At 47.0% G+C, this 12,609-nt stretch overlaps 1 protein-coding gene across 2 annotated transcripts in view; it reads right to left on the bottom strand.

The window, feature by feature from the left end:
• The window catches only part of RIMS1 (regulating synaptic membrane exocytosis 1), a 301,446-nt gene extending 293,055 nt beyond the window's left edge, over window positions 1–8,391 (bottom strand). For both annotated transcript variants that reach the window (XM_066315004.1, XM_066315003.1), the window contains exon 1: window positions 7,980–8,391. In XM_066315004.1, the coding sequence (XP_066171101.1) occupies window positions 7,980–8,143 (164 nt within the window). In that variant the 5' untranslated portion in view covers window positions 8,144–8,391. The remainder of the gene's footprint in view (window positions 1–7,979) is intronic.
• Window positions 8,392–12,609: the final 4,218 nt, after the last annotated feature.

Genomic DNA, 12,609 nt, shown 5'->3' with positions numbered 1-12,609 from the left:
TTAGTAAACGCTTGATGAAGGAAGCATGCTACATCTTTGTTAGATGCTTTCCTATCCAAGGATGCAAAAAATTCTTTGTATGAGTCTTCAGAAATAAAAGGGTATTGACAAGACTGAGAACTTCAAATCTCTCTTAATGTTGTTCTCCCTCTGCTATTTTCCAGAAAAATAAACAACAGGATAGTACCCTCCCCCTCTAAGAAGAAGCCTCTTCTGCATAATTCCTTTTAAGATAAGGTTTATAATAATTCTGTACTTTGAGAAGTTCCTGCCCAGAGATGATGTTCTTTCACAAAGTCTTTGTCTTCACCCTTCTGCAGGGCACAGATAATGCCCCTGAATTTGAAGAATGACAGACTTCTTAGTTAGAAAGTATTACTGCAATGTCCCACAAAGCTGGAAATGAAACTGGCAGAATCTTGCATCAAGTGGAGAATCATGTGGGAAGACGCATGTGCAGAAATAATGGCCTGTGCACTCAAATAAATAAAACCACTTCAACTGGGGGCAGAAAAGAGCTCTGGACAACAGCTTGCACCTCAGATGTTCAACGTACACCAATCTGAAGCCCGTGTCCAGAAGGTGGTAGGAATATTTATTACTGTCTGTCACCCCCTATCACCTCCCATTCTTCTGTAGATTTCAAGAAATGCCTATCAATCCGCTATTGTCTGCTGACAGTGTCCTATTCCTCCTCAGCAGTAAGATGGCTGCCCAGTAGATCAGTCAATGACTGTCCCATAATTGCCTTGCTGGTGACTGTGTTCAATTGTGAATATGTTCACAATTGAAAAAAATTGTGAACATAGAAAATTCAGTCCACCCTCAAGTGAAATTCTCTGATATACCCTCAAAAGCATGAGAACACTCCTTGCAATTCTGAGGTCACTACAAGTTGTCTGCTTTATCAAAACACATTTATGGCCATACCTGCCCTCTCAGACTGATGAGAACTTAAAGCTTAAAATGTTGTTAAATTCCTTCTGATGGTTCCATTGGCCAAAAGGCCACAACAGTTTCTGCATTGTTCAATTCTCTCTACTCCTCTTTGAGCAAAGGCCTTGGGCAGTAAAGTGAAAAGGGTGAGGAGCAGTGACCAAAGCAATCCTTTTCCTGAATGATTTGAGAACATCTTTAGATACTGGTCTCTCTTGTAAGTTGGAAAATGTCCAGCATTAGGACATGCCAAGTCTTGCACAAGGAGAATAATCCCAGGGGTCCAACCAGCTGGAAAGAAGCTCTGCAGAGAAGCAACTGAAAATTCCTGGTCAACACCAAACTGGATGTGAGCCAGCAGCATACGCTTGCAGCAAAGAAGGCCAATGCCATCCTGGGCTGCACTGAAAAAGCATCACCCTCAGACTGAAAGTCGTGATCTTTGCTCTCTGCTACATCTGGATGATAAATCTACTTCTGAGTTCCTTGATAAAAGAAAGACATGCTGGAGCCACTGGAGCAAGGAGCCATAAATACAGACAAGGGACGGGAGCACATCACGTAAGGAAAGGTTGAGAGAGTGGGGACTGTTCAGCCTGAGGAAAGAAGACCCAGAAGGATTTTTACACATGTAAATTCCCAGTGGGGAGGACTAAAGAAGACAGAGCCAAACTTCCCAGAGTCACCCAATGACTGGACCAGAAGCAATGGACATGAACTGAAACACAGGAAGTTCCATCTGAATGATTACTGTGAGGGTAGCTGAACACTGGAAAAGACTGTCCAGAGAGGCTGTGGAGTCTCCATCCTTTGAGATACTCCAAAGCCACCAGCACTTTATCCTGGGCTACCTGCTGCAGGTGGCCCTGTTTTGAGTAGGGGGCTGTACCACACAATCTTCAGAAGGAAAATAGTTTCACCATGGATTTGTATACTCAAGTGTAAGGATCAGAGTTGGCACTGCCAGGAAGAAGTGCAAGGTAATACTTGAACAGTGTTTCTCAGTGATTCAAGGAGCTTAAAATACCCATGCACACAGTAAGCAACCTGCACTCTGCTCCCTGCACCACCATAGAGTCTGAAATATGGTGGTTCCAAATTGCTTTAAGTACAAAGGAAGAAATAAGGGCTCTCAAGCAGAAGCCTCCATTCCTCCTGCTCCACTCTAGAGGAAGTGAGATTCATGCAGCCATGGAAAGAATAAATAAAAGGGAGGCCAAATCAGAGGAGAGAGTCTTGGTATTGTTTATCTATTTTATCCTTTAATTCCTTGATGCCAAATGCACAACCAGTTCCCAGAACTCTCAATTCCTCCATTGTTTCTCAGTGGGATTAAAGATAGGCTTTCAACCCTTGATCCTAAAGATAAGATAAAGACAGACTTTCTCAAGATGGCCCCTTCACTCTCACTTTTATTTTTGGAAAGCAGCCCAGTGTCAATGGAAAGGAGGAAGAATGATCCTACCTCTTCCTTCCCTACTTTTCATGAAGGGCAATTATTTTCAGGGGACTTACGGCAAACAGGCTAAGATCTTGGAACTGTACTTCCTCCTGTTGCCCATAGGTACTATACAAAATGAAGACAGCAACAGATGCCACTTTGAGCAGTATTAAATGTTTTCTGACAATGATAGGTGTGGTCCAAGTGCTAGGAAGATAGAATGAAAGACATTGTCTCCAGGAAACTGGTTGAGAGCATAAGCCTCCTGGTCATTGGTTAATCATCAGTTACACAGTAATGAAGGCTGGAAGCTTCCAGGTGCCCCAAGAAAATTATACAGAAGTTACTTTGCAAACCCTGAAACAGATATTCTCACCAACTGCAAGTGACCAAGATTTGGCAGCCCTGAAACATCAGCAGCTGCAATATCCCTATTGATTCTAGATACCTGAGTTGTATTAAAATCATGCTTATGTACCATTCTAGGTGGTCAAAATAGGGTGTTAGCATCAAATTCTCCCAAATAATTAACTGCCATGAAAAATCTTGAGATAACTTTTAAGATGGGAAAGTTTCAAGTATGTGCTACCTCTCAACTGAAGCTACTCAATTAGAGTTACAAAACTACAAAGCACCTCTCATGTCTTAGTTAACTTTCCACTATCGCCACTACCTCAGCCAACAATCTCATGGCTGCCTTACAGCCCATCGGAAGCGAGGTAAGAACTGTTATCCCTACTTAAGTTTGCTTCAGCAAATATGAATGCCATGGTAACTAGAAGCCACTTCCTAATTACTGGCCAAAATTTGAACAGAACTGGAACTCAACTGCAGCTGTGTTCTGAGTTGCCACAGTTTCCACTTCGTACTTGCATAACACAATGAGATAAGGCACATAACTACATATAAGCAAACTTCATCTTAAGTACCCTTACATATAATTCTGTGGTTTCTCTGTGATTGAAATTTGCTGTACATAACTGTGTTTTTTTTCAGTTCAAGGCACATTACACCCACAGGCAAAATAGTTATCTCAGGCTACCTAGTGCTTAAATGTACACTCTAAACCTTTAAATTATTTTCCTTTCAATTTTACACAAACACACACACACTTTTGCAAATGACAGTTTGTTTTCTTTCTTTGGTCTCATTGAAAACTTACTCCTTCATGCTTCTTCACATTTTTTTAGTCACATCAGTCACCTGTTGGGCAATATCTGCAGGCTAGACATCAGCCACTCAACATGAAACTTTTCCCTTCCAGCTACAGGAGTATCTACCAAGTAAAACAGGGCAAATGCCTCCGATGTGAATTAGTCTGCAGATGAGGCCATTTTACTACTGTTCTGTGCAAACATTTATTCATATAAGAAACGCAAAACTTGGGTGTCTAAGGCCAAGTACTATTAAGATAATCGAGACGACAGTCTTCAGAGATGTGCACAAAATATGGCAAAGTCAGTGTGAAACAGGGAAAAAAGAGTGGATTAGAGTTGAGTATACCATGGTAAAGCTCCATCTACCCAACAGACTGCTCTCCATGCAGCTTTCAAAGGTGTGGCAAATAGGAAAGTGATGCTCTCCCAGCCACAGAGGACCAAACACAAAGCTCTGAAGCTCTGAAGATGAGATAGAGAACCTGTTTCCTAATCCCAGACTGTGAGATTGCACTGAAGAGGTTTCAATTTCTACTTAGTGCCTGGCAAGCATCAAAGGGTTTATGTGGATTTGAGTCTTTCAGTGCCATGCAATAGACTGAGACCACACGTTGAACGAAGGCATGGATATGGTCTCAGGAATAGCTGGTGACACTGTGCCTATTACAGAAGGAATGCAGAACCTGCCTTTGGATGTGAAGGCAATCAGTTAACGACAAAATGTTCCTCAAGTCAAGGTACACCTATTTGTAAAACATGCAAAAGAAAGAACCTTCACAAAAGCCCAAACTCCTCAACATATTACTCCATGGCATTCAACAAGTCATAGGACAGCAAAGTGTTCCCCTTCCACCACACACCAGTGTGAAATCTGATTTCTGAAGGGTGCAGGAAAGACAAGGTCCCTGCCGCTGACCAGGCGTGCCTAGATAAAGAAAGTCACACTGGCCAGTGTAAGATGTACATCGTTATCCTGAGGGGGTGACAAGCTCTGTTAGCCCCACAGGCTGAAGGAAACTCAGCAGACCAACAAACTGACAGATAAGGCAAGTTCCTGGAAAGCAGCAAGCAGGTGGTCTCAAACTGAAGGATGCATTTGTAATGCTCCAGCGGAAGCCGTGAAAACAGCTCAGTGTCCATAGTCCTGCACCCTGTAACAGCGCCCTGGCACGCTGCAGTACGTGCTGATGTCAGCATGAACTGGCAGAGAGGGTTTACAAGAAGGCTTTTAGCTCAGAGTCAGAAACAGGGATCAGGAAGACAGAGAGGTACAGACCCTAAGGAGAATGACACAGCCTCTTTACCGATGACCCTAACTGCTTTCACTTCTCCTGAAATCCATATAGTCCATTCACAGAAGCACTTCAAATTCCCCTGGACTCACAATTTTATGACCACTGTGTGAAGAATAGAGTCATTTAACCAATATTTCTTCCTATGGTTTTCTGCTATGAGAAGTACTGGAAAGGAAAATTACAAGTACTGTTTTAGAAACTTTCATTGCTATCAGGACATCCAGAGCAGGAGAGAAATGCTGCACCCTTTTTAGCCCTTATGATTCATGAGACAGCACATATCCGGCCTCTGATCAGCCCAGGATTGAAGGTAGCCTAGTTTGCAGCACTGATTCTCAGCTTCACTTTCAGGGAAAATTACAGATTTGCATGTGGGTGTTACAGATGGAAACATTTCTCCACCAGGTGGTTTTAATGAAAACTGGTGGCAGTTTTGTTGAGACATTTGGATAATCAGAAAATCTTTTTACAAAGATAATAGGAAGGGTGGTGATGATATTTGATTTTTATAATATAGCTGTGTCATCTGATAGCACCACTGTATATTTGTAACAACCCTTTATAAAATTACGGAAGTAAATTCTTGTCAAAATTCCAGTCTTAAAAGAGTTACTCCATGGAAAGGTGTGTCAAACTCTTATCCCAAGAGGAATGTAAATGCTTAACCTACAGAAAAGGTAAATGATGTCAGAAAAGCTAATAGTTGACTCATAATCCATAGGAAAAATATATGCTGCAACTTGATTTTTACAAACTAATGATACAGCTAAAGCGAGTATACAGATTTGCAGGTTTTCAAATGTACTTTCCCCCAATTTCTGGCTCTTTAAACAGAGACAGAAATCTATTTAAAATCACAATTTCTCAGGTCAATGGAGAGTATAGACTGTAATTCTCATTATTTGAAAGAACTCTTGTAGGGAAATAAACTTTTAAATCTGGGTATCACAAACCTTTGAAGATAATATAAAGTAGTTTCTAGTTGAATTCACAAAGCATCATTTGTGCCCTCATCTAAAAATTATATTTGAAGTGTCCTAAGTTCATTTAGTGAAGCTGCTGAAGATTCTCATAATCTCATAGGAAAGGAATATCAGTCCAGAATTCAGAAACATCAATGTAAAAGGAAAAAAAAAAAAAAAAAAAAAAAAAAGGGGGGGGGGGGGGCTGGTGAAGTGAAAAAGCGAGGAAAGTTTTTTCTATTCTCTACCCAATGTTAACAAGAATAGGGCTGAGAAAATACCATCTCTATCAAACCAATGGAAGTTCATTCTCACAGCAACTGTAAGATTTATAGTATTCCTCTACAACATCATCAGTAGAAATTTTCTTCACAGAATAAAAGCTAAGTATTTGTAGAGAAGTAGCTGTGCTGGAGGACAGGGAACAGAAGGATACATATGGTTTAGAGCCTTTGAGCTACTCCTTTTTTTTTTTTTTTTTTTTTTTTTTTAATGAATAGAAACTGAAGAGGGATCCTTCACTCACGTTTCCCCACAGTGACTAACACAATGCATTTTCACAGAACATTTCTCATTCCAATCACCCCACCTCCAAGGGTAGCCACACCCCAAGCACAATGAACTGCAACAGCAAACTGAACTCTCCGTCTTGAGCTGAGATGCAAGCACCACAGTGCCGGACAGCTCCTAGCCAGCACAGCACCGGCAGCTGGGCCTCAGTTACCCACCATTGCAAGGATCTCTAGTAGCCCCTGTAAAAATTCAGAATCGAGAACGAATAGGAACGGACAGGGACAACAGTGTGTTAAAAAAACGCTGTCCCAGCTCCACCACGCACAGCGCACGGGGCCGAAGTCGGGAGCCTGCGGGGATGCGGTCCCCAGCCGTGGGGAAGAGCTGGCACCTGCATCGCCCAAGCGGGTATTTCCGATGCAGCCAAAAGAAACACCCAGATCACGTCACACCTTCAGCGCATCCCTTCCAAGCACAGGTGCACGCAAGCAGGCGACAGTGAGGTAAGGAAACACCTCCTGTGGCACGGAGGGTCTGCGTGGCGTCAGAGGCTCGCACTGCTCCAGTCACCTCTCCCACCACCTCCCGCCCGGAGCGAACAGGCCTGACGGGCTGTCAGAAGAGGAGAAGCCGTGATTCTCCTCCACAGGCCACGACTCCAATCTGTTCGTTCTCATCACTCGCAGTAGGCGATTTAGCAACGTTACGTTTGAAGCCTCCGACTGACGGAGGAGGCTAAAAAATGTCATCACATGCGATGTTTGGCGGGGACGAGGGGGTGAGGGAAAAGGTTCAAAAGAGGCTGTGGGGATCTGGTTTCCAAACATGGCACCTACCCACATCCCGCGTTCCCCGCACCTCTCCCCGTGCCGCCGGCAGCGGGATAAACCCACTCCCCCGGCGTCCCGCCACCACGCACGCCCGCCCGCCCGCTGGAATGAGCAGTGCGACTAATTGCATTTCCTAATTACGAAGGCGCCGCTGCCCCACAGCGCGCTGCCGCCCGCGGCCGCCCTGGAGCCGGCGGCGGGCCGGGGCCGGGGCCCGGACGGGCGGAGCGGGGGCCGGGAGTGTGCCGGGCCGGGGCCGGGGCCGTGCCGGGCGGGGGCCGGGAGTGTGCCGGGCGGGGGCCGGGAGTGTGCCGGGCGGGGGCCGGGCCGTGCCGGGCCGGGGCCGGGGCCATGCCGGGCGGGGGCAGCCGCCCCGGCCCCGCGGCGGGCGGCAGCGGGGGCAGAGCCAGGCGGGGGCAGCACGGCGGCCGCGGAGGCTCCCGCACGGAGGGAAACCCCACCCAGCGGCCCCTCCTGGCAGAGGCGGGGTTTTGGGGACCCCAAAGGAATCCCACCTCGCCCCTCACCCCCGTGTCGGGCTTTCCGCCCGCCCTGCGCCGCCGGCTCCCTCGGGGCGGGGAGGGCCGCCGTCCCGCTCCGTCCCGCCGCGCCGGGCCCCCCCGGCGGTGCTGCCTCGGGAGGAGCTGCCCGGGGTGGGGGAGGAGGAAGTTACGGGCCGGGAGCGGAGCGGGACCGGGGCTCCGCGGCGCCAGCCCCGCCGAGCAGGGCGAAGCCGGCCGGCTCCGGGCACTGGCCGGCTCCCGCTGTGGCAGCGCCCGCTCCGCCCGCCGGCAGTCGGTGCGTGAATGAGTGCCGGAATGAATGAATGACTAGCGTCTGCTTACTTGAGCATGGCCTCTTCTTTTTCTTCCTCCTCTTTCTGCCGGTCCATCACTGCCATGATGATGTTCCTCTCCTCCTCTGTCAGGTGGCTCAGGTCGGGCAGCTCCTGCATCGGGGGGGGCACCGTGGGTGGGCGAGGGCCGCGGGGCCCCACCGAAGAAGACATCTTCTTTCCTCCTCTCCCTTACACCTTCTACCTTTGCACGGCGAACCCAGCCAGCCTCTCCTCCGCCCCCTTCACAGGGTAGTCCTCCGAGCAGCGGCAGCCGGCAGCTCTCTGGCAGCAGCGGAGGAGGCGGAGACCCAGCCTTTCATGGTTGCTTGCATCCACCCCGGCCCGGCGCTGCCGCCGCTCGCTCCCTTTGTTCCCGCGGCTTCGGGGAGCTCAGGGGCTGCCTCGCCGCCGCCCGCAGCCCATCCTCCCGGCGGTGGGCGTGCGGGGCGGGGGCGCGGTGGCGCGGAGGGCTCCGGATCGCCGCCGGCGGGCTGCGTGCGCGAGCGGGGGGGCGGTGCGCGCCGCCGGCCGGCCGGGAAGGGCGGGTGCTGCCGCCGCCGCCGCGATGCTCCGCCGCCGCGAGCCTGGCGCTGGAGGAGGGAGGGAGCGAGCGAGGGAGGGGAGCTCGGTGCCGGTGAGGCGGAGTCCGAGGCGCGGCGCCGCTGCCTCTGCTCCTGCCCCTGCCCGCGCCGGGCACCCGGGCCGGCCGCGCCTCCCTCTCCCCGCCGCCCCCCCGGGCTCGTCCGGCGGCCACACGGCACCGCCGCCTTCCTCCCGTCCTCCGCCAGGTTTCCTCACCGCAGGTGCTCGCCCGGGTACCCGCCAGGGCTGCCGGGTCACCCGAGGCAGGGCCACCCGTGGGTGGGTGCGGGTTTGCTGCGGGGCTGCCTGGGGCGCCGGGGAGCCTTGGGCTCCCGGTGCCGCCGCCACTCCCTCGCCCGTGAGCCGTGCTGCCCCCAGTGCAGCCCCCTGACCTTAAGCCAGTGCTGTCACCGCTCGCCCGTCCCTTCCTTAGGGTCCCACGCTTCGCCACTTTCTTCTTACGCTTCTTAAACCTCGTTAGTGCCACCCATGCCATGGCCCACACACACCTCCCACGCGGGTGACAATTGCTCTTATCTGTCAGACCCGTTTTTTAACTCCTGTGACCCACTAAAACTGGCCACGAAACATGTCACAGCGCTGACTGCTCAACTGAGGGGTTAGTGCACAGCGAAACAAAACGTCATGTCCAGATCGCTTCCCTGCCAATTTCTGGTCTACTAGCTCTGAGTAACTTCATTTTGGGGAGCTGGTAATGAATGCAACAGCTCTTCTCTACAGGAGATCATCTTCAAGTAATACACTGGCCAAAAGCTCATGCCTCTAGCTCTGCAGTGTCCTCTGCATACACGTGCCTGTCAGTGAATGGAATCATTCAGGCTACTTAGAAATGCAAAGTCAAAATACAGAGAAAACTTCACTTTCAGGTAAAATGTGAGCTACCATTAACACACGGTGATACTTAAGACCTCTCAGTTGTGCTTTCTGCTGAGTTCACAGCATGGAAACAGCTCTGGTTTCTAGAGAGATCATCTGATGAGCACGAACTAAAGGGGGAAAAAAATCTATGCTGGCGGGGTTCAATGCTTTCTGCCAAACTTGCCAAGTTTGGAATAGGGAGAGGGACCATATTTCTCCCAGCCACAGTAATGCCTCTCACACAAATTCTGAAAGCCATGAACCTTCATGACCCTTTGAATTTGAGTGGAATTACTGTGGCCATCTGCTTGTGTCCCCCCAAGAGATTTTCTGCAGGACACAATTGATAACACAAATTATAAAGAAAAAACATAATAAGCACTATGGCTACCACCAGAACTTTTGTAGGATAATGTCCAAGTTCAGTTCAGAAACTGAAGTCTCCCAACTTTTCCAGCACATGAAACAGAAACTTGAATGACCGACAGATGGCTCAGAAGAGATTACAGTGGTGTTAAAAAGCAAAGCACTATGAAAGGCTGGTAAATATAATAATGCCACACTCAGTTTAAGACACAGACCCTCCACTAACTCGTGTGGTGATTTGTCCCAGGGCCTGGCCACATTATTACTGCTAGATGTAATCCTTCTAGCTAAGTACTAACAAATCAATAAAATCACTTCCCACCATCTGTGACCAGCAGGGAAGATAGCCTTCATGTAACAGGCTGGTGCTGAAGAATTTATCCATTCATTAACAACAGGCAGTCACTTCAAAACTAAAGGAAGCAAGACTGAAAAAAATAAGATGATGAGAAGAGGGTGAGGTACCACCATATGTTTAGTATCAGAAATAACTAAAACATGACTGGAATGGTAGTACTAGACATAATAATTATGTTGTTAGAGGTATACATAGGTAGTCCATACTCAATCCTTCAGATAATTTGGGTGGACCTGCATATGGCAAGTAAAGGATGTAGCTCAAGTAACTGCATTCACTAGAGCAATGGCCTTAGTGTTCAAGAATCACAGCTTTAAGTACAAACCAACCAAAATATAAAATGTATAAGACCATAAGATCCAAGTGTCTCCAAGATAATTTTATGAAGAAAATATTACATGAAGTTAAGTTATCCTACTCACTTTTATGCTTAATAATTACTGACACAGTTATTTATATCTGTCCTGTATTTGTGTTAATTGCTTTATGCTGGCTCATGCACGTGAATTCTTACTGCTCTCTGGAAAATACAAAATTAATACAATAGGCTCTTATATTTAAGTTTCTTAAAAGGGAAAACTGAGAACTCTTGTAGAGTACAGGTTTCAAAAGTTATGGAAGTTGGAATGTAAACTTGCGTCAAGCCTATAGTGTGACTAAAACTGTTTTGCTGAAAAGCACATAATCACAGAAATGTTCAGATTGGAAGGCACCACTGGAGGCCATCTGGTCCAGCCAACCTCGTCAATCAGGGTCAGCTAGAGCAGGTTGCTGAGGACTGCATCCAGATGGCCTTGAGTCTCTCAAAGGATGGGGACTCCACAGCCTCTCTGGGCCACCTGTGCCAGTGCTTAGTCAACTGCACAGTAAAAAAGTGGGGTTTTGTGTTCAGACAAGACCCCCCTGTATTTCAGTTCCTGCTCATTGCCACTTGCTCTATCACTGGGCACTGCTGAAAAGAGCCTGACTCCGTTTTGCTTACAGCCTCCCATCAGATATTGACTCACATCTGTAAGATGCCTCTCACCGTTCTGTTCTCAAGGCTAACTAGTTCCATCTCTCAGCCTTTCCTCATATGACATGCTCCAACTCCTAAACCATCTTCCTTGCCCTTCACTTGACCAGCTGCTCTATGTCCATGTCTTTCTTGTGCCGGGGAGTGATGAACTAGAATTGTCACTCCAGATGTGGCTTTAACAGCAGATGGGAAGGTTCACCTCTCTCAGGCTTTTGGCAATGTTTTTCCTTATGTCTAAAAAGTCCTAGGCACAGCAAATTATTTTGTGCTATTTTTGTACAAAAGCAGTAAAATTTACCAGAGAAAAATAAAGAGGAAACCATAGGTTTCCTAAGAGGAAACCACAGGTCTGCATAAAGAGACTGAGCTCTTATTGACAGTATTTCCAACACTTAATGGTAGTTTTCTGATTCACACACATTTGTTTTGTAATGATGAAACATTTGACACTGCTGTCCAATCACCAGGAAGCCCAGTCTAGTTCAATATATTATATCCCAAAGTTGGAGTGATACATGAGAGCCTTGGAGAGAATTTCATGGCCTGGTTAGTAAGTTACCCTTGCTTAGTAACATCTGAAGTCTTGTCACTGACAGGCATTCTGTTAAATCAATTTCTCTGAAGTCCTGTCTAGAACAGATTGCTGTGAAATCTAGAAATGGAATATCAATATAGCTATTGTAACATATCAGGTAAATTGCTTTCCTAAACTTGAAAAGCCAATCATTATAATGAAATCCCTGACCTTTTCTTCTCAGTTCGTAACAACCAATGTTCACTTGTCATTCATAGGGCATCATAACATATGCCCTATGCAGGACAAAATGCATATTTCTTTATGATTCTAGACCTCCCTTCAGTCTTAGGAACCTTCCTTCTCCCCCATATTTTCCTTTTGTATTGCCCAAATGCCACATTCTAAGTTTCTCAGTTCCACCAATACTCCTTTTTCACTAGCTGTAAGCAATCATGACTGTTTTCTTGCATGAGGCAAACTGAAAGAAAAAACAAATACTTTTGAGGGGTTTTCTGTAGGTTCCTTCCCCAGAAGATTGGTGCTCTTTCTCAGACTGATGGAAGACTGGGGATGTGAAAGCTGTGGAGGAGTTTTCAGTCTCAGTGGGTTTGCCATTTAAGGGACAGTCATGAAAGATGAAATATCCTGTAGCACCAAGGGCTCAAAGTAATTTCTCACAATACTTTAATGAAAGTAGAACACTGTGACTTCTCTTTCTCAAGAAATCGAAGGGTTTTAAAAATTTTAAAGACTGAATAAATCCAAAGTAAAATATATTTTATCAACATATAATAATTTTCAAGAGCAGGATTTTTTTTTTTTTTTTTACATCTGACACATGACTTTTCATTCTTTAAGTTTGGTAGCACAACAGTATTTTAAGAAAGAGAAAATAGTCAGAGCTAGCTCTAGCATGA

Source organism: Sylvia atricapilla, chromosome 3 (genome assembly GCF_009819655.1).
Source record: "Sylvia atricapilla isolate bSylAtr1 chromosome 3, bSylAtr1.pri, whole genome shotgun sequence".
In the NCBI taxonomy this organism is placed as follows: Eukaryota; Metazoa; Chordata; class Aves; order Passeriformes; family Sylviidae; genus Sylvia; species Sylvia atricapilla.
Note: the sequence above shows the minus strand (reverse complement) of the source record. Positions and strands in the feature narration are given on the sequence as shown.